The sequence below is a fragment of the Anoplopoma fimbria genome, chromosome 21 (assembly GCF_027596085.1).
Source record: "Anoplopoma fimbria isolate UVic2021 breed Golden Eagle Sablefish chromosome 21, Afim_UVic_2022, whole genome shotgun sequence".
NCBI lineage: Eukaryota > Metazoa > Chordata > Actinopteri > Perciformes > Anoplopomatidae > Anoplopoma > Anoplopoma fimbria.
Window position 1 is genome coordinate 7,549,053 of NC_072469.1, and position 23,316 is coordinate 7,572,368.

Genomic DNA, 23,316 nt, shown 5'->3' on the forward strand with positions numbered 1-23,316 from the left:
CAAGTGAATACTTATTTTCGAGGAGACGGTGTTGCTTGCCATAGGCAGTGGTGGAAGAAGATATTCCACTTCAGTTAAAGTAGTAATACTACATAGTAAAAATACTAAAGAAGTTACAAATAAAAGTCCTTCAATCAAACTAATACTTGAGCAAAAGTAGCATCACAATAAGTAAAGTACTAATTTTGCACAATGGCCCATTTCATAATAATATAAAGAATATCAGGCTGTTCTCTTTTGTTTGTAGCTATACTGACCTTAAGTAATGCACTGTAATTCATATATATACCACTAAATAAAAGTGCATCTAATTCCCGTAATAAGAACCAGTAAGTTCTTATTACGGGTTCTTATTCGTATTAGTTTGTTGCACTTATTGTATTCGTAGTAATTTGCCTCTGCACTATACTTTTGCTCTGGTTTATGCTTTTAGATGCTTGTTTAAGAAAGGAGATGCACTTATGACTTCTGGTGACTAGTAGTTCTCTTGAATACCTATGTTGAATACACTTATTGTAAGTCGCTTTGGATAAAAGTGTCTGCTAAATGACTGTAATGTAATGTAATGTAATGTAAGTATAATGCAATTCTGTAGTTATTTTTAACCCAAACCACCATTTATCTTTAAAACTAACCAAGCTGTTTCGTGTGAAGACAGAAGTTTATTTTGAAAAGACTGTATGCATGTAAGGAGAAGAAATCAACTTTTCTAGGGGAACGCAAGAAAAAATTAGGAATAACTTTTCTTATAATATCATAAGAATTATTGTTTGAGGAAACATTTATTATATATCAGTGGATTATAATCAGTAATGCTTAATGTTTAAGCATCACTAATGCCGCAGCTGGTAAAGATAGAGCTAATCAACTACTTAATATATTGCTGTGTAGCTTCATCTAGAATAATTCATCATCATTTTGTTGATATATATATTTTGTATAAACAATCCGAATCAGCAAAGTAACTACGATTGGCTTTCAAACATGTATTGGAGTTGAATTATAAAGTGGCATAAAATGTAAATACTCAAAGTACATCAAAATTGTACATTAGTACAGTACTTGATTAAATGTACTTAGTTACATTCGACCACTGGCTAGAGGTGTCTTATGTGTTTGAGCTGCGAGAGCGTCAACCAACGATTGATGGTCCCGTCTCTGTTTGTTTAATTTAAATAATCTTTAGAGGCCTATACTATCCAATATGTCACAATAAAAAACATGAAATAATAAACATGATTTGTAGGACAAAGATGTTTCCTGTCTTGTAAATCATCTTATGATCCTTCTGATTTATCTTGCAGCCCTTTAAGTTTTCTTTTAGCCCGAGGCTGGGAACCACTGACACATCTGGGTCGCAGAGTGCAGATGGCGTTACACTATGTTTCCTTTCATAAGATAATCCTTTATTAGTCCCGCAGCGGGGAAATTTGCAATGTGCTCCTTTATTTGCCTCATGTATTTGGTTCCTTACATATAGAAGCTTGTGATCACCAACTAGCTGGATATCAATATATAATAACTTTGATTTGATAAAAATGTTCTTGAGTGTTTTCTGAATCTATGTTTTTGTCCTGGTTGTAAAGTGTGACAGCTGGCCGCCCGGTAAATAGCATGGCACAGCTGGATATCTGTCGACACAGTTGGCAGTGGTCAGATCATATATCATCTCTGGTATTCACATTCTCCACATCAAGCCGTCACACACACACACACACACACACATACATACACGCACACAAACACACACATACACCCACACTATTCAACAATAACAAATCAGTTGATTACAACACTTGCAGTTTGTTGACAGTCACTGTAACTCTTCTGACTGTATGAATATTTCTCCTCTTTGTTGGCATTATACATTTATTTTCAAGACATTTCTAGTAATATTTAATGTGTTCAGGCATCTAAGGTACTGCAATCTGTTGAAGTGACTTTGTTATGTTTGTGTGATGTTTGAGAATATCAGTTTAAAGTGTTAAAGTAGCAGCGTGCATTGATTATAGAGATGCATTACTTTAATTGTGGACGGTTAATTGTCTGTTTATCAGCTAATACGTTAAGAAAATAATAGTTTTAGACCCACACTGTAAGGTGCAAAAGTGGCTTCAACATGGTTTTAAATGTGCAGAAAAACAGAACAAAATAATCTTAATCTCATCAAACATTTTTTGTCCAAATTGAAGCTTTAAGCTTTTAATATCTTTAAAGACAAGAAGGAGAAGGTTTCTACCTGTTTCTAATACAAAACAACTTGTTTCAAATCATTTTTCTTGGAATTTGTGCAGTAATGTGTCTTATTTTATCTTGTTTTGAGGTATTTTCACATATTGTGGGAAAGTCTCAACATTTGCAAGTTAAATAGTATCTTAAATGGTTTAAAATCTTTCCACACAATTTTCTTCTCCTAATTTAAACAAGTAAAACATTTAGAACTCAAAATGACTTCTTGCGGTGGAGACTTTTTAGAGTGAAACTCTCAATTTACTGCATGCAACAACCCATAAAAGTGGACGCAGACTTCATATGTTTGACAAGGCCGCATGCCAACCTCATCTTGTTGCTTCATCGTTAATGTGTTTGAGAACTGGCTTCTGCTCTGTTTGGAAAGTAACCGTAACTCTGAAAACACAACACTAAGTACAACTATAACTCTGCTGCTGTTTTGTAATACAAATGATCTTTTCCTGTAGAGGTTCAGCATACTTATGGTAGCAAAGAGAAATATTGGCTCAAGTTAAAACAGTGACTTTTGCTGATGGAGATGAAAGAAGGGAGAAAAGAGGAGGACGAGCTGACTGATAGGCCCTGAAACATAGGGATGTGAGGAGGGCGTGTTGGAGACAAACCCCCAGAGGCCTGCAAGAGGAAGATAGCTGCCTCCTCCTCCTCTGTCTGGAAGATTGCAAATGTATTGTTATCTCCTCTCTGGTAGCGTCTTTGCCCGTCCACGCCTCCACACCGTCATCCAGCCTCTCAAGCACAAACTTTGCCACTGATGGAGAATCAAGTGGGGGAAAAAATGAGACGGCAATGATAGTGACGATCACGGCGGATTATTTCTTTATTATTCCAGTGGCAGTTAAAAACGCAGCACAACATCTCTGAAATATTTGGGGTAAGAGCAGGGCTTTAGTGTTTGATGTGATAATAGATGGTTTGGGTTGTTGTGGCTTCGCCGTCAAGACTCAAGTGGAAAATTGCTTTGCGCACTCTGGCAAACACGTCTGCTGTGTCACACACACACACACACACACACACACACACACACACACACACACACACACACACACACACACACACACACACACACACACACACACACACACCTCCTGATACCCCGTGCTCCTTATACATGTCTATCAGGGTGTGCTAGGCCACTTGGCATGGGGATTCCTGTTTCCAGTCCAAACCCCATCAGTCTGGTTTCTCTTCCAGTTAAGTCTGGTGTGGAAGCTGATGGTGCTGAGTGTTGGGAGTGGTTTGTTTTTTCATCTTACAGTCTGTATGCCACGGAGGTAAAACGGTCTTGTATCAGACTGACTGCTTGGCTGTGTTGGTGTTGGTGGTGGTTTTATACTGTGGTTTGTGCCAGACGAGATTTTTTAACCTCCCTAGAAACAACAGCTAAAGAAATAACTCATTGTTTGGTTCTTTTCTGTATTCAGGGTTGGAATGTCTGTGAACAGTAGCCACGCCACACTTACTCAGGTACACAAAGTACCAGAAACACATGCAGACGGTTTTTCTTTTCCATTTCATAAATGCCACATTCCCTCCTAAACCTAGCAGCAATAAAACAAAATCTGTCTGTGTACAGTCTTAAATGCCAAGCACATACAGTATATCCAATAACAACAGTAATAACTACTATTGGGAGAACAGAGTCCAAGAACAGTGTTCACTTACCACCAGTCGCCACGGTGATTTCACGCAGGAAATGTCCATAAAAAGGGAAATCGAAGGACAGATTAACTCTCTGTGAGGGGAAAAACAGACAGATGACCCGGGTCAGAAAGAAAAAAGGCAAGAGGAGGATCAGAGGAATAGACTGTCTTCATCTTTAAAACAACACGAGGATTTAGATTGGAGGAAAAAAAATGTGGAAAGAAAATACAGAGGTCTCTACTTCATGGGCCAATCAGCGGTAATTTCTGAGTAGAAATATTAAATAGAGATTTAAAGCATATGACCTTTATCACAGATTAATACCAGAACAATGAAAAATGTCTTCCTGACAATGTTAATGCTGATTCATGAGGAGTCAAGAAATAGTAGCATTTGTAATTCATGTCATTTATGGATGAATCTGCATTTAATGTATCTATAAACTCATTTATATGGAAGCCCATTTTGTCTAGGGGGAAGAAAAAAAATGACAAAAATTACTAGTGGAAAAACTATGAACTCATTTGATTTCGAATACTCTGACTTGTACCTGTGGACATCATGTGATTTAAATATCATACCCCGTGTGTGTGTTTCATGTGGCGCAGGATGAGCTAAGTGTGTATTTTACCAAAGTTTACTGACATATCCTCCCAGATATGATGTCAAGTCTCTGCGTGACATCCACATATATTAAAAATATTATACTTTATAATATTTCGAATCAATATTATTATATTAATATTAATATATATTATTTATGTTAACATGATATTCACAAAAGACCTCTTGCTCCAGCGTGAATGGGTCTCCATGCTGTGAAGCAAAAATCCCAAATGCTGTCAAAACTTTCATTTACAGTTTCCACTGGAGTCTTCAATATTCTCGACCGGGAAAGAGGCAGAAAGAAAATATGATTAAGATCATAGTTGACCTCCGCAATAATAACAATTTACTAGAAATCCCAAGGTAATACTAGTCCTGTGCAAATAGGTCTTTAGTATCGCATCATTTTAATCCACCATTAGTATCATTCCTAACTTTTTAAAATTTTTTTTTCCTTTTCCTGACAGAAATGGGCTTCCATATTATTTAAAAAATATGTTGATGGGAATTAACACATAATAAAAATGGCTTCAAGAAACTATAACACCATAAATTTACTTTTATACTAAATGAAGAACACACTTCTCAAGCATATGACCACAAATTATGGTTTCTACATTCATTGTCTTAATCCTATGATCTGACGGTGCCAGAGAGTCACACTGCCAGAAAATGTTATGGAGAAAGACAGTCCACAGTAAACATTCAGCCATTAACCGTGATCCTAGATTATTCTGGAGGGAGTAATCCTGTGGCGAACCACACTGAATCTAACAGACTATATATCCAATCCAGAGCTTAACTTTCTTACAGTCCTGTGATGGAGTTGACCTCTGCGGCTGTGTTTCTCTTTTACGACCTTATTGGTCAATTCCTTTTCTCGTGCCAGCGGCCAAAGTGCTGGTCGGGGCATTGGAGCCAGAAGGAAACATGGAAGCTCTCAGGGTTTTATGCAGTTTCTCGGGACTTTAACTGCCATCATCATGAACTCTGTTTGTTTAAAATCTTAGTCTGCTGACACGGCGGCTGCATTTCAGCGCAGATGGTCTTTGGCTGCAATCACACAATGAAATCACGCAGGCAAGATCTCATTTTTGATTCTGCATGGCTTGGCCGTTTTTTATTCATTATTTTAAGCCAAAGTCAGAGAAACCTCCAACATTGCTTCTATACTGCCTGGAAAGAAAGGCCTCGCCTCTTAGCCGGGCCGCTCCGTGGCTACAAAGAATAGCTTGCATCAGATTGTTTGGTTCAATCCATCATTATATGACTGAAGGTGCAGCAGCAGAATGCAAAATGTGGGACTTTTTCTATCTCCTCACCAGCTATTGTTCACCCTGGGTGCTTTCTCTCGCTCTCTCTGTCTACCTCTTTATAAGTCTGTGACTGCCCTGCTGCCATGCTGCTCTGTCTCTACAGTCAGTAAATGCTGCCTTGGGTGACCTCATCAGTATGCACCTCACATGGGTCACCTGCTTGTGCAGAGCTGGAGGGAAGGGAAGCTTTTAAACTTCACTGCAGAGAAGATTTTTAACGGTTTAGATGCTTTAAGGATTGACTGATATATCCATGTTTATAATGGTACAGGAAATAAACAGAAATCTGTCAAGTCATATCTTTACAGTTACATATAGTTTACTTACTGTTTTATTTCACCATCTACAATAGTCTGTCCCGTCGTCTACTGTCAAATATACCCATATACAACATACTGTAGCCTACTCTTCTCTTTGTTGTCGGCATTGATTCTATCTTTCTGTGGCTCTTTAAGCAAACTTCACTGGCTAAACTAACGGCTAATGGGCAATGGTCACTGATACGATTGCCGTCATACTGTATGTGTGTAAGTGTTTTTGAGAGGATTACATTTGCAAATGCAGATTGGTGTTAAAAGAAACAGTTGAAACAGCTCTAAACTTCACTCTAAGTAGACAAATGGGGGCTGATGCTGCTTCACTTAGCATCTTAGCTGCAGATAAGAGTTCGGCTTAAGTGGAGATTTGAGGTTAAAAGCAGCTGAACTGCACTATAACGACAGATAAATTACTTCATTTCTACTTAAAAGGAGCAATGCCCTTTAATAGCGCTGGTTATTCATTCGGAAAATAGTAATAAATTAGATATTTTCATCATGTTCATCATGTCTTAGTAAATGTCTTTCTTGTGAAGGATCATAACTTTAATTAATTAACAAAATATTCATAGTTGTAGGAATCTGCTCCCCTACCAAATATAATGACCTTAAGCTGAAGAAGGATTAAGTTAAACCTCAGACACATTAACCTCTAGTGGCGTATTTTGATAATTGATTAATCATTATTAATTTTACAAGCAAAAAATGTTCTTGTTCCTACTTATCCCTTTTGTAAGGATCATTATAAAAACAATTTATTTGGGTTTTGGACTGTTGGTTGAACAAAACCTCATCTTTTATTTTCTATAGACCGAATTATTAATTGAGAAAAACAATCCACCGTCCTATACTGAAAACTAAAATTATTGTTAGTTGCAGCCTTAGTTGACAACATCTTTTACATCTTACACTAAAGATAATCTAATGACAAAAAGCAACAGCCCCACCAATTAATTTTACATAAAGATAAACATTCTCTTCTCATGTAGTCGGTTGACTTACCGCTGCTTGTCTGTGTGTGTTGGACAGAATCCCGTGGATCTTCACTTTTTCCTTGTCCATCTGGTCGACGTCTACCCACAAGTCCTTGCTCATCGCGTCTGACGGGTTGTATGTTTTCGATGTGTAGTAGTTGTGATCTGTGTCCTCCTGTAGAATAGACAAAACAAAATGCACCCTGTGAGTTTGCATTTAGAAGACTGTGAAGACGCATAATACAACAAAATTGATTCAGAGGAAGGAGAGTAGATATTTCTGTGTATCTCTGTTAATCAAACCCTTATTATATAGTACACAGCTAACACAATATACAAACACTTATTTATAAAGAGCCCTCCTGTGAACCCAAATCAAATTCAAAGCAAACTAATTGTGTGAGCTGCGATAGAATCTTGAAAATCAATGAGAGTATATTTTTTAATCCTGCTGCAGAACAGAGTAGCTGTTAAATTACATTATATGACAATGCAATCATTTCCACTATGTGTGTGTTCTCTTTGTCCTTTCATTCAACTCTGTGGTTTTCATTAGGAGCCCAATCAGCACACAAAGAGGTTTTAATGTCTACTTATCAAATAATAATAAAAGAAAACGAAAAGCCAATCAACTTCTTCCACTCTTAAAACCAGACTGCACAGGCAGAATGGCCTTTTCTAACAAAAACATTTGCAGATTTTTATAAGCCATGTGGGAGCGGCCCGTCTGCTTTTATTGTTTCCTGTGGAGGATTAGGAAGAACGCTCATTTCTCGGGCTTCCTATTGCTCATCTCTTTCCCTTTGGGTCTAATGAGATACCTTACAGCTGTGTCTTTTTATCTAAAACATTGTTAAAGTTCATGTTTTGCTGGATGGTGAGACAGGGAAGTGTACACTATATGTCTGACTGTGATCTCACTAATAGGAGCTCACACAGCTCTGTGCATTCTTTGATACATAGGTTGTATTATTCTGAGATATACGGCGCTACGGTTGTCAAAAAGCCATGAGACAAACATTAATTAAAGCACAATCCTTCCCTGTTCAGCTCGTTTTGCTTCAAGGATTCATATTTCCCCTCAGAGAGCTATAACCTAACACCGCTTCACAATATTCAGCCTGGAATATAAAACAGAGAGATAATGTTTCAGGCTTAGCAAAAGCCTCAGTGGGATTGATAAATATCAGAAATCCAAATGGAGCTCAGCCATGTAGGTGGTTTCACTTTTGATCAATTTGTAGATTTAAGCGAACGCTGCCAGAAGCCTTTCATCGCGGCTTAAAGTGCAGACAAATCGTGTTGGGGAAAAAAGGCCCCTCCGGGTAGCCTTGGTCAGCACATTACTTTCAGAATAGAAAACAAGGCCACTTGTAAAAGGAGTCGACGCAAATGCACAGCTGTAAAGTTTCCTCCTAATCAGCTCAAGATGTTTTTTTTGGGGGGGTCTTGTGGAGAGGGATTGAGGGAGATGGAGGCTCCTCCGAGGTGAGAGGGGCCACTGAAGGGGAAGGTGGGCCAGATAAAGAGTCTCACACAGAAATACACAATTATATAAAGAGTTTTGGTGGGAGGTTGTGGGACGAAGGTACTGACTGTTTCTTTAAATCATGCACTGCCAAAATGTAAGAGAAGTACTCCATACTGATATATGAAATTTGCTACTGCACTTTACTGTTAAACAGAACAACAGAAAATGCATTACGTATAAATTCAAATCCAATCTCAACTCAGAATTGTTCATAAACAACAGGATTAAGACTGTATACATCACTAAGTACTGATTGTTTGGATCAAAAAAGGAAAACAAACACCAACTCACGACAAGAAATCAGCTGGTATTTGTATTTTACAGTATATCATTTATCCATAATTTGAACAATCACCACTTTATCTTGAAGCTGTCCATTGTAGACTGAGTCATGTGGGACCTCAGATACATTTTGACAAGAATAAGTATTCAGAATCCTGATGGCACTTTAAAAATGCTGACTCACATTGTGAAACACAAAATAAAAACAGCTGGTGAAGCATTAAAAAAAGAAGAAAGAACCATTACAGTGGTTGTGAAACACACTGAACTTTTCACTCACAGGAACAAAAAATCCTGAGCTGTAAAATTACCGCTGACATTCTATAAATGTAAAATGTTATTTGCACAAATCACACATGGGAAGACAGAGGGGAATATTTTAACACATTTATTAGCAGCTATGAAATGACAGTGATATATATATTCCTGTTTTTTGCACAGTACCTGAGCTGAACCTCTCTGAATGTGCATTTGGCTGAGACAGGTGATGTCTTTAGGTAAAATGGGACATCCTCCTCACTCTGCCCCTCAGTTCCTGTCACCTCTGTAGTGTCTGCTATTAAATAAAGTTAAACATTCCCGAAGGATGATTCAAAAACCGTCATGGGCATCTGCAGGCCTGTCTGTTTATTTGAAACAGTTTAAACAGTGACAGCATCCCCGGGCGCTTCAGCCCACTGCTCCTCCGGGATGGGTTAAATGCAGAGAATTGTAATTTCCCGATTGTGGGACTAATAAAGGCTTAATTATTATAACTATACTGTCCTGTGAATATATTCTACTGAACCTATTTTAACATATATTTTATGCCATTTTAATGGGGACATATCGTGATAATTTTCAGGATCATACTTATATTTTGGGTTTCAACTAGAAACATGTTCACATGCTTTAATATTGAAAATCACATTATTTTTCTCAAACAAGAATGGTGCACCCTTGCAAAAGTAGTTCTTACACTATGGGTGGAGATGTGGGGGGGTATATTCTAATGAGCCTGCATGTTAGATAGGAGGGGAGCTGGATCTGAATGATTTGTTGAAACACAGGTTTTCTGATCAAAGCATCCCACAGAACACTGACTGGGTTGTCTTATTTCAAGGTTTGTGGGTTGCTAGTTAGTTCAGATACCACAATGTATGTTCACAAGCACTGAAAAAGCATGTTTATCATAGTATGTCATCTTTAAATGTATTTCAGACAGAAACACATTACAATCGCTAGTGTGAGTTCATTTTGTAAGGATTTATTTGAAATAGATTTACAACATCATCAAAGTAACATCATCCCTCCAAAAATAACTGTTTTGTACACAAATGTATTTGCTAATACAATCCCTTACATTTGATGTCTATTTAATGATAAAAAAACACGAGCAGGCCCTTTTTTCTATATCTTGAATTCATTTTTGGATGTTGTAAGAGTATGTGGGGATACAGACATAGACAACTCTAGTGGGTTAAGTTCCAATTCACACTCAGAGACACAACAGTGCTGAGATGAGACTGAGCTGCACTTCAAAGCTAAAGGATGATAGATGGCCAAATGAAGAAGGAGAGAGGAGGACTGTGACCTCGTCACTCAGCTTCAGGGTAAACTGAAACTAGATAGTGATGGAGAAAACAGAAATCGCTGCCTATAATGGAGCATTTTGTGTCTCAGGAGCACAAAAACAAACGGCAGAAAGGACTCATTCACAAAGATCCACTCCCATCTCTATCCCAAGCTGCCCTCCACATCAATATTGCATTAAAGTGAAACCTGAATATCTTGTTTTTACTTCTTAATGGCTCCATAACACACGGGATTCCGTGACATCTTTACGAGGTTGTTCAGGGGGTTTCACTTTAGAAAATAAGATATTTTTGAGATGTGTCTCAAAACTGGTACTGAAGACGAAGTAGCTGCTCTGATTTAACAATGTTTGTCGGAAAACTAAAGGAGGAGTACAACCAAAAAATGTTGGGTTTAAGCCTTCTTTTTCCTATAGATAGTACGACCTGGGACACACACACACACACACACACACACACACACACACACACACACACACACACACACACACACACACACACACACACTGACAGAGCAGAATACGCAGTTACATCAGACTGCGGCCTTTTGAGAAAACATTAAAAAGCGGCCATCACTCATGTGTCCAGTGCTTCATCAGCGGATAATGCCTGTGATCCATTATTCATCGTTCTGCTCCGTCTCCAGGCAGTGTGTGTTCAACTATGTGAAACTACAAACTAGTCTGTGCAGCACCACCTGACTTCTTTTAATAGTTGTGTGGATACTTTAGTATGATGTCACAGCTGTAAAAACAAACCAGAAAATATACCAAAACCCAATGTGCAAAAATTCAATTTCACTCAGGTATTTGACATGATGAATAAAACTGTGTTTTGTGTGACGATGCCAGTCGAATCAGTCAACTTGGACTAAAGGTATTTGGTGGATTCAAAGGTCTGGACCAGGCAAAGATCACGCTCAAAATTTATAAGATATCGTGCCAGGTGACTTTCAGCTGGATAAATATTCATGTGTAAAAAATTTGGAGAGAATAAAGAAGATAAGTAGCCTGAGGTGAACTCTGATATATAATTCTAGGGTTCTTCTTCGTTGGTTGTTAATCTCATGAATTGGCTTTGCAAGCTGTCTGATGGGTTCAAACAGAAGGTGGCTGTATTTCAAAGTGATGTTCAAGGACGCAGAGGTTCACTATGAATTCACAAACAGTCCAACGTTTCTGTCTCTGTTAATCTGGAGAAATAACTACAAACCAAAATGTTAGCTTATCCACTCAGAAAAGTCCACAACGTCCACAAGAAGATGCTCAGTCAGAGGGTTATAAACCGGACACACACTGAAATTTAAACAGCTACAGGTTCATCTGTGGAGCAGCCCTGAGCAGTACTGGAGCTGCCTGAGATGATATAGCATTACAGAGTTTAAACACTGAACTACATAAAGTCAAGTAAACATCTCTTCCCAAGCACATTATCCTCTGGGAACCTTTTAACAAACTTGACAAACGGAGACACAAAACAAACAAAGGAAGCAAAAAAAACATAATTTGCATTCACTGCAGGGTCTGAATATGGAGCGTTGCAAGGGTAAAAGCAGCATTGGGAATCAAGTGAGGTAATGAAAATTAGCAAGCCGAGCTGCTCACTGCCTCGCTGCCTCGCTGAGTGAATTCTCCCCCTTAAGAAATAAACAAATAAATAGTGAATGTACTGAAGCATGTAATGCCCGAAGAGCCTCTTGAGCTGTGGAGTCCCAGACATCCAATAACAAACATGAACCACACCCTTATTACTACACATCAAAGCAATAAAAACACCAACCCCCCAAACACCAATATACTGTCTGCTTTTATTGGTAACCTGACATTGGTTAAATTCACAGGCTGTACTTTACTGTAGATACGAACAGCCAAGCGTGGAAATGAGATCATCAAATGTGTACATTATGTCTGCGCGAACACAGAGGAGTTATATGTCTCTCTTGGCTTCACTTGCTGTGTTGCAACATGATACAGGATTTGGGGAAAGAAAAAGAGCAGCACTGTACAATCTATCATCCGAGTGGCTGCCGTATGCGTGTTCCCGTGGTTTGTTTATGCTCCTCATAAAGATTGGGCTTAAAATGGTGGCACCTGACAGCCGTGAGTTATCTCAGAAGTATTTTATGAAAGAGGTCAGGACCCGTGTTGGCTCCCTTTGTGTGCAGACGGGGATTTCCAGGTGACGGCTTTCACCCCCTGCGTCTGATCCTCAGCTGTGCAAATACAGTCAGTTTTTTCGTTGAAATGAAAGAGGAGAGTTTGTTTTTTGAAGCTTTGACTAGCAGCAGTGATAGATTGTTCAAAATGATCAAGACATTATTATACACCGACTTCTTTTTCTTGTGAGACAGCTTAAGTGGTCCATCAAATTGAGAAAAAACACATAGTTTTTCAATATTGGTGCCAATAATATGCTGTCAATATCTACCTCCATGGTTCAAAGTAAGGTGTAGAAAGTTTCCTTCAAGCTTACATTAGATATTACTTTTCTGGCTGTCAACATGGTGACGCATGGTCCAGCAGCTCATCACTAACGGTTATAACAGCGCTAACAGTGCAAACTATTGCAAACATGCTGACAGAGCTAACAGTGTTTCCACAGAGGGAACCAAAGTGTGGCTCCAACATAAAGCTCTCTGTCAGGACGGCGTTATAAGCTTCAACCGTCGTATGAGAGCCCTGCAGAGTGGCGGCCGTGAGCTAACCAGAGTGACACACTAACATGCACGAACATGCCCAACTATGCCAACAAAGCAAGAAGAATCTCGGGTAACAACACACACAGAGGGAGACAATACTCCACTTCATCTTCACATTGCAAATAGTTGTGTGCTGCCGTATTAATGTTCAGAATGATAACTACATTGCTCCCTGGTCAACAAACAAAAAACAAGTATAAACATGCTGCACAAACTGTGAGGTTACATGACAACCTAACAGCTGAACCTGCACTTTGGAAGGTGCTGTAACCAAAAACAAAAATACCGCCACAAGCCATTTCTGCCTTTCCTGATAAAAAGTCATGAGATTTGGCTCAAATTCAGTGACACCGACTCGTTCCCATGGTTTGTTCCAACTTTGCCTTATTCTACCTGACAGTGACCCGAAACTGAGGGTCGGTTTAATCTGATAGCCAACACAGTGAGTCACAGTCATTCAGGGCGTCAGACAGTCTGCTGTTAAGGACACTGTTATAAACCTGCATGTCGAGGTGAGATGAATCTGTTGCTGGAAACTCGTGTTACGGCACCAGTTAACCCAAACACAGACTTACTTACCTCAGAGACAAAGAAGGAGATGGAGAGATTTATTCAGGTCTATAAAGGTGGAAACCTGATTTATGGAAATTAAAACAATTTATGTTATTGTAACAGAAAACCTGCAAAAATATGTTGTGTGACTTAAAAAATTGAGTTTGCAATTTGGGAAAATTCCTTTTTTACTGGGTGTAAATGAGAGATTGATACTATTCTCAGTGTCTGTACATATAAAGCTGGAGCCATCAGTCAGTTAGCTTAGCTTAGCACAAAGCCTGGAAACAGGGAGAAAAAGCTAGCCTGGCTCAGTCCAAAGGTTAAAAAAATCCACCTTGCTTTCTTATAAATGCATTAGTTCTCTTTTCTTTAAAAAAACATGTTGTGGTTAAAAGCGGGACTATTTCTTGGATAATTCCTGGAGTTTCTGCAGAGACAACAAGACTCCTGGCTAGATGTTTCCCCTTGTTTGCAGTCTTTATACTAAGCTAAGCTAACCGGCAGCTGGATGCAGCTTCATATTGAAATGATTGACGCCCATGTTTTCATCTAAGTCTTGGCAAGCAAGGGAATATGTGGTATTTTTGGTGCAGCTGTAATTAATTATCTCACACTCAATAATTAACATGAGTCTGTTGACGGCCCCTCCAAAATAAAAGAGTCACTGTTTCCTTCTGAAATCACTATTTTTCAGCAAAAGTCATTAAATAATATACGAGCAAATCAATAAGAAGAGAGTAAGATAAATCTGTTCCTACGCAAGAAGTAGCTTCAACAGACTTTAGTGCACCAGAGACACGCTGCATTTACAGTAAAAGATTCTGACGTTTGTTTAGCAAATCATCAACTGAAATAGACAAAACACACAATGAAAAGCTGATGATAAATAGTTTGAAGAGTAGACTTTCCCTCCTATGTCTCCCTCAGTTAAAGCACCTTCACATCAGACGTGACAGTCTTTAAATCCAGTCCTCTGAATATGAAGGTATTTCTCATGTCAACAAAGTGTTGGAGGCAGGTGAGGCAACGAGACTGTGCTGAGTAATGACAGGAGGAATGACGGGGTGTTTGTGCTGTGGACTGTTTTTCCAACTCTGCAACAACAAATGAGCCTGAAGGAGGGAAAACAATGAGTGTGTAGATTGTGTTCCTACGTAAATGTCTGCTTGTGGATGATTACAGCTGCCTCCCTTCCTCGCTGAGAGACGCGACACTCTGAACCTGAGATGATTAGAAGCCAAAGGAAGACTTAACGAGCTGTCTAAGCCCAGGTGGCCGCCATCATTATGACTGAACGCTTCGATGCTGTGTGGAGGCCAAGGCGCCATGACACAGGGGACACGGTTGATGCCTTTCATTTACATAGACAGACACAAACACCACACCAGGCTATTAATCTAAAGCAGTTCCACTAACCCCTCAAAACTGTGGGCGGCCGGGTTAATTTCCTGTTCTGGTCTCTTAGAGGTCAAGTTTACGAGGATCCAGCACCATGAAGAAGGCAGATGAACACCTGAGGGCTCAGCTTAATTTGATATAACATTTTAAAAAGACTCCTTCTAGACTTATTTTTCATTACTAAACATCCACTCTTCCAGGGAGATTTATAATTGCTCCAGGGAGTATTTTTTGGTTCAGCTCAACAGAGGACTACATTGATTCATTCTTTTTATATGAGTTGGCTTCTTTACTAGACAGGAATGTTTACTGTGTGGAGCTGCGCTGATATGAACGGAGTCACAATAAAGTCTATGTTTAATTTGAAGGTGATGGCAAAGATGGCAAACTTTGACTCTTTGATTAAATGTGATAATGATTATCGACGGCAATCACTTGCCACAGTTCAAGGAAACAAGTTTTCCTTCTTCTTTGCAAAGCACTGTGTTGATGCCATTTCATAAAATAACATAAAATGATTGATGTATCATACAACATAGAGTTTAAACAAAAATCATTTTTATAAATGCACTTTGTATTCATGTCCCTCTATTACTTTAATTTGCATTGCATGACTTTGTTTATCAAAACCTGAAGGATCTCCAAATGAGAGACATTCACCATGTTTACACGCACAAAATATTACAGTTTGTGCCCTTATTTCCAGAAAGACTATACTCCTACAAAGCCATACATGGCTAATGAAAAATGTATATTCCACTATATATTCCTGATAGCCTGCAGCCGTGCAAACTCCGATTAACCTTAAACGCCCCCATGACGTACATCTTACGGCTACGCACTTGAAATAACTTTATTTATCCAACTGCAGTTCCGCCATGTACACTTTTTTTTCTCTCGATATTTTATAAAACTGTGTTCTTCAAGCTGTTCTTTATACGGCTGTGCACAAGAACAGACTCCTACATCATAAACAGGAGAGGTCCAAAGAATGCTCCTAAAACCTGAACAAAATCCGCAAATTCCACTTCTTAGTCGGTAAATACCACATTCGGAATAAGGTTTTATTCGGAATATGCTGTTTACATGACCCGTATACATTTCAGAGTATCGTCATATTCTAAATAATCGTATAATATCACTGTGCATACAAACGTAGTCAGTGATCCAGTAAAACAACTGAACTTGAAGACAAGGTTGAAAAACAAGACAAAGCCTTGATGGGCAAAGATTCCCATGTTAGAGACTTGCAAGCTCTCAAGTCATTGGTACACTCTAGTCGGTTGTGTGATTAGAGGTGGTCGAGTGTGGGTTAAAAATACTGTGCATTGTTAATACAACACTGTATGCATTACATTTGGGTTTAATCATATTGACCTCTTCCAATGGATGTCGGGCATCATGATTAAGACTTAGGACTTTGATGTGAACACTCTGTAGCATCAGAGACTAGTAATGACAGAAAACAAGGCTTAACGTCCCGAAAAACAGGTGCGACCAAACTAACAGAAAGACCCGAGAGATGTCAGTCAAGCCCAGTCTGTACATTCCCACGCTGCCCTCAGATGATGCGTGATCAAAGTTTACGCCTGTGTGGGAGGATCATGGGTGTGTTGGGCCTTTAATGCTGCCTAATGACACATTTAAACAGGTGCTCCAGTGATTCACTGTAGCGTTGCACATCCATTCATTTTGGGGACTCGCCATAGACAGGTAAAATCAGATGAAGATAAATAAGCTTAATAAGTAATGCTGACTTTAAATCACCTGTATGAGTCAAACTCAAAAAAAACCTGCATGCTAGTCTTTCACCTCCAGTTTGTAATGCAAACTTTCAGTTATACTTCTTTACCACAGAAGACATAACAAACATTATAAGACATTTTTTCTATCTTTTCTCTGTTTCTGAAAACACAAACTGACATGCGGTTACAGCTCTCTCTGCTAACGTCCCCGCCGTGAATCAGCACCTACCTCTATCTGGGAGCTGTTGTCTGTTTCCTCTGCAGACAGCAGGCCGGGGAAGCCCTCGGGCTCCTCCTGCTCAGGATCCTGGTCCTGCTCCTGACTGGCCCTGTTACTGTCCATGTTACGAGGCTTTGGGGGAAGCCATCTCCTCCATCTGTGACTGTACGGCTTCACGTCCACCTCTGCATCCTCAACCCCTGCCTGGCCCTGCACGTATGAGTAAGAGACCCCTGGAGAGAGAGGAAGACAAAAGTGTGAGTAAAAGAAAAAACATCAGTTTATAAAGCCAGATCACCTAAAAGTTGTGATTGCATGTTAATAAATGCAGAATAGGTCAACCCAAATATATTTTATTAAAGCATTCTCAATAATTTTGCAACTTTATTGAACCCTGTGTGAGTCCGAAGGGAAAACGTGTTGCCATGTAATGTAATTTGGTGGAATGTACAAGCAAGATAATTACATGCAATACTAATATTTGTGTTTTCACTCAGGCAATAGACAAATTACTATTCAAGCCATTAATCTCGTGCCTCTCCCTCATAACTCACTGTCTATGTGGACTCCTCTCATTGATCTGGGGAGAAATCTCACTGCCTGAGACAGATGCACATTAGCAATGACTCAGCAGCCATCACACAGACCAGTGGGCCACAGAACCACACAATCATCCCTATCCCAGTCTGAAATGAGACGCTGGTGACAGGTGAAAAATGGTTCTGTGTTCATGTAAACATTGACTCGATTAACGGAGACAGACGGGGAAATCTGCTGCGTCAATATAAGAAATGACGAGTCAGAAAAACCTCAAAGAGATTATCAGGAGTCCTTTTTCCTTGTAAAGTTTGCAAAAAAAACACATTTCAAACCAGAATTACTTTGTTCCGTTTAACAATATAAGAATTACTGTGCTCCTTCTGACTGCCTTCAGTTAAGTCTGCTTTATCTCCTCACCAGTTTGGTTTATACAAGCTCAGGTGTTAGTTTGATTCAGTTTATCTAGATTGCCGGCTAAGACAATCGGACCAAGACCCTCTGAAAAGGTGGATCTTGGTCTTAGTAGTGTGAAGCACAAATTTAAAAGCTAAACTTCAAAATGAATGCAATGAATGTAAACTATCAAGTAAGACATCTTACAAGTAATGTACTGTATATATTATATATGTATATATTATACAATAAAAAGCAGGATAATCCAAAAGCAATGGTCAGTCAATCAGAAAGTGAAAAGGAGTTAAACAAACATGTTGCATGTTCTCCGTTTGCTTACATAAACTTCCCTCTCACGTGGATTAGAGATGCTAATTGTCGTTTAATTAGGACTGAGATAGTCTGTTTATCTGTAAGTCCTGTGATTGACTGCAGAATAGTTTCCCTTCCTTCAGGCTACTGCTCGGCATGTTCGAATAAGCTCCTGCTCCCCATGACTCTAATAGGATTAAGCAGTTCAAGACAATTAGTAATAAACTTAATTTTTATAGCACTCATCCAAATGCAAAGTTTACAAAGTGCTTGCATGCTGTTGTAGCGATGCAAATTGTTTTGGCTTCAGAACATAAAATACTGCTGATTCCTCTACTTTTACTGTATGTTGCTTCTTTTTACGAGACAGAGGTCACTGGGTTTAACTAGCAGACCGTGTTTTCCACTCCTTTTCCCGTCTTTCTCTTTTTCTCTAACGCCCACATTTCATCCTCCTCTCTCCTCCTCTTTCTGGCCCCCCGACTACTGGTTCTCATGAGACGAGGAGGGAGCAAGTGGAGGGGCTTCAGATGCTAATTCACCCAAAAGTGGAAGCTGACAGACTCGCTTTATAATGTGCATCAGCAAAGCAAGAAGCAAAGTGACCAATCTGCATGAAGAGATAGCATTGATGTACTTTGGAAGAATTTAACTGAGAACAAAGATTTAGCGAGGAGTATGAAAGAGAGCTGAGTGCAATTTGCAGCAAATTGTTTTTTGAGCAAAATAAAGAAAAAAAACTTTAACTTCCTCTGCAGTTGGGTTACATTTTGCATATTCTAGCCCTGCTGTTTGTTTGTAGTTGGCTATTTTACATTTTTTTTTATAACCTATTACTTTAAATGTACGCTTTGCATTACACATTGCACCTTAAATGTCTTGCACTACACTGTAACAGTTGTTTAGTTGTCTGTCTCTCAAACGCCTAATGGAGAGATATGCATCTATGTTGAACAATCCATCCGTCTTCGTAGGCTGCATAATGGCTCGTGTTTTACTTGCTATATACGTGCCTAAAATGCAACCGTTATTGCTCAGAAATTCCAGAGTGTAGCTTTAGTTTACACACAGACGAGGCAGTCTTTGCAGAACCAAGTTCTCTTTCCTGTGCATCATCTCCGTCTTGTTGTTTGGTGTCTGCAGCAGCTCCCCTGGCCAACTATTCCCTCATTCTCACCGTACCACTAACACTCCATGACATTCACTCTCTCCCTAATGGTCATTAGTCACAACAATGTGGACAAAGTAGCCCAGGCAAACTTCCTGTCAACGGCAGTTATAAACTCTTTCCAAGAGGCACCTAAACATTTATTTTTCGTCCTGCAAAAGGATCTTTGTCAGTTCCTCAATATACGATGGAAAGCTGGCAAACAGCGGATGCTTTAAAATACACCATGACCACAACATAGGGACTTTGAATAAATGGCTGCTCTTTTCCCAGCATGTCCCAATGTGAACGCCCCATGATGAGTCACCTTTCAAAGGAGCACAGGCACCTGCATTTCTCTTGTGAGCACCACCTCTGGTGTTGGTGATTCAGGGGCAGCAGATTTTCTTATTATCCAAGGTGAATTCTGGGTCTTTTGGCAAGCATTTGGGAGGGCACTGAGGTCAGACCCCTGAGGGACACCTAAAATAACCCCCCCAGCAGGACGAGGCAGCTCCTCAGTACGAGGCTGTTCCTCGCCTTTTGTGTGAAAGGAAATCTTTCCCCTCTACTTTTCTTTCAGTGCGTCTGAAAAGCCCCTGCATACCTTCACCCTGACTCTGTCGAGCGGCCTTGTTGGCCGAACTCACGCCTGTCAACACCTCTGATTCACAAACACCGGAGAGACTGTAATTTGGTTCCACCTAAAACCCTTCAAGGGCGTTTAAAGGGTCATAAAACCGCAGAATAAAGGTGCTGTCTGCACCCCTTCTTTCACACAATTTCTGCCTGTTTTCCCCTCTCGGTTCCCACCTGACTCAGTGCTGCTGACAGGAGACTGCCACACATGACTGGAAAGTAGAAGAGGTGGAACGCTTCATTGCATTTCTGCATGCTAGTGTGTGTGGTGTGCATAATTTGAGCAGAAAAAAGTCACATCCCACGACGGTTTCTTTGCCTTTCTATGTCTGGGTGTCAGAGTCTTAATTTAGTTCCCACTGAACGCTGCTTTATCAAAGTAAACGCTGGAGGACCTTCGCTCTGGCTCCGTGCAGATCAAGTCCCCAGGGTCAACACGGATTAAGTTGATGTAACTATTGCTGACGGTCCAGTTTTTTCTGAAATTGTGCTCAATTAAGATTCAAAACAAGAGACAAAACTAAATCAGATAATCTGTGTGATGAAAGGCCCTCTTGTTAGAGCGGAACTCAAGAAATTCTAATAGAAAGAACAGACAATGTGATTAACAGTATGGCTCCAGATCACGAGGAAGAACATCGCAATTTTTCCTCCATTCAGTGTCTCTTGTTTTGTTCATTAGAAATGATTCATTGGGAACAATTGTCAGGGGAGCACTCCATCACTATCTCTATAACAGACACAAACAAACACACACACACACACTTTGGAGGAACTTCGTAAAGTCAGCAAACAATGATGCTCTCAGCAAAACTTGAGCATAACAACACAAATCGCTAAGCACTTTCCTTTAAAAGGTCAATTCACCCAAATTAAACCCCATATGGTACATTATGTAAATTTTGTTTACATTTTGAGTCTAGTCAGGAAAGATTTGTTGCAGTTAAACACAAAAACTGATGCATAGACCGTTGAAACTGGAAAATTCTTCTCATTGCATTAAGCAATTGCAGTCTATAAAGTGTTAGAACACACTAGACAGATATTACACTCAGTCACCAGCATCATTTTGTGATTCACCACACTGACACTACATATATTTATGTATCTTATGTGCCTCTAATCTCAGTTTGCAAGCCTTTGTTAACCTGCAACACAAAAGCTTCTCAACAATTTCCTGTTTCTCTCAGTGAAAGCATATGTCTTAACCCAAAAAGTGGCTGGTCTGAAGTATAAAATGAACCAACGCCATATACAAGCCATATACAGCAAAAGCTATCTTGCAAAGCCTATCCTAATCGGATCATATTCCCATTTGAATGAATCAGCTGTCTAAGAAACCAAAACATATATTTTGTTTAAACCTCTCAAGTCAACATATGAGGTTGGTGCCTGTATGAGTGTTTGACACAACAGGCAGTTATTGTAATTTATGGCCCTTTAAAAACCAAATTATGTTCAGGGTCATCTCAGAGCCCCAAACACCGAAGCTCAAAATAGCTAAGAACGCTGACGGAGTGTTATCAGCATTGGCTGATGCTAAATTCATGAGGCAGATAAGCTCAGAAATTCAATATGATGTTAACGATAAGTTAATAAACTGGGTTTATAGATGACTGCTGAATGTTTCATTTTGTGACGGACAAGATGAGAGCGTTTTAAACAAGCTTCTCTATCTCTTCTTATGTTTAATAGATTATAGATTACATACAGCAGATTAACTATAGCCGACATGCTCAGTTTCATATTAGTTGAAATATTGAAATGCACAGCATGTGTGATGCAAAGTGATCCAACTGCAGACCCTTTAGATCTCGGTCTCCTGGGGTGGCGAGACACATTAAACATTACTCCACTCAAATTCCAGACATGCAACTGTCTGAAATTATTACAATATGCAGAGCAAAATGTGCTTTTTCTAACCTGCCGGAGCTTGCTTTTTTACACATCCTCTTTTAAAAGCGCAGCCTGTCATTAGGCAAACCATAAAGTCTAGAAGCTGACTGCAGGAGAAAGTTAAACACAGGTAGACAGGGAGTCAGCACAAAGAGAGACGGGTTCAAACAGTCCTCATAAAGTTTAGATGAGCAGCGTAATGAAATAAAAAGGTTAAATGTGAGATGCATCTAAATCTCAGATAATCAGGGCATGAGACGAGTTTAGTCAGAAAATGAAACACTGCAGGCGTGTTCACACCAACAAAAGCATACAGAAAATTCAATCATTTTCCCTGCAGACAGAGGCATCAAGTGAGTGTCCTGCTTGTCGCGAACGCTCCATTACACCAGAGATTTTGTTTTGCCAACAATTAGTCACATCTTTCCAAGTCAAAGCACTGCAACACAAACATCCCCTGAGGTTCAGATTAGGACTGAAGATAGTGACGCGTGTCTGTTTCTGATACATGCTTGTTGAGGATTTTATATTAAAATAGCTTTGTACAAAGCTGATTTCTCACTTCGGTAACCCACAGATGCATCTAGGCGTCGTTTAGATAAGAGACAAAGCACAAAGACGCATTTGAAATTGAGGAAAACTGCTATAGGACATCTGAATGTGAAATATTATCATGTAAAATATGATTTTGCACTGAACTTTGATCCTTCTATTACTATATCAGAAAAATTCCTTGCAACATCAACCCAAAACCATGAACACTATGTGCTACTAACACTGTGTGTCACCAAAATGAGAAATGTGGCAGGTGTAATAGGGTGCTATAAATAGAAGCCATTCTCATAGAAAACAATAGAGTGCTGCAGGGTGGGAGTATTTTTGTAGGCCAACATGGAAGTTAGCATCGCATTGTTTCCTTCGACAAAAGTCAATGGATTATTGCAGAAAATAAGCTCTATGGCAAACACCAGTTTATGATACTTACGAGATTATTGAAGCGTGAATGCAATTGGCAGAGGTTAAAAGCATATATACAAACAAACAACATTGTGGTTGCAAGACTTCATGTCACCACCGCTAAGCTAAAGGCGAACTTGTGTCGGACAAGATGGCGTTTAGTCGTCTCATTTAGATACTTGCTAGCAACCTGCATTTTTAAGACACGTAATATCTTCAGAATTCAAGAGAAGGATATTTACTGATGTATTTAATGTCGTAGAACAAAATGTTAAAATAGTTTAAGCTTGTGTTGACCACAGACCTAATTTCACGTATCTGA

At 39.4% G+C, this 23,316-nt stretch overlaps 1 protein-coding gene across 1 annotated transcript in view; it reads right to left on the reverse strand.

Moving 5' to 3' along the window:
• The window catches only part of plxdc2b (plexin domain containing 2b), an 85,317-nt gene that overhangs the window by 33,500 nt on the left and 28,501 nt on the right, over positions 1-23,316 (reverse strand). The window contains exons 2-4 of the mRNA XM_054623188.1: positions 17,120-17,343; positions 7,136-7,282; positions 3,916-3,985 (exon numbers count right to left, since the gene is read on the reverse strand). Coding sequence (XP_054479163.1) covers positions 3,916-3,985; positions 7,136-7,282; positions 17,120-17,343 — 441 coding nt within the window. The remainder of the gene's footprint in view (positions 1-3,915; positions 3,986-7,135; positions 7,283-17,119; positions 17,344-23,316) is intronic.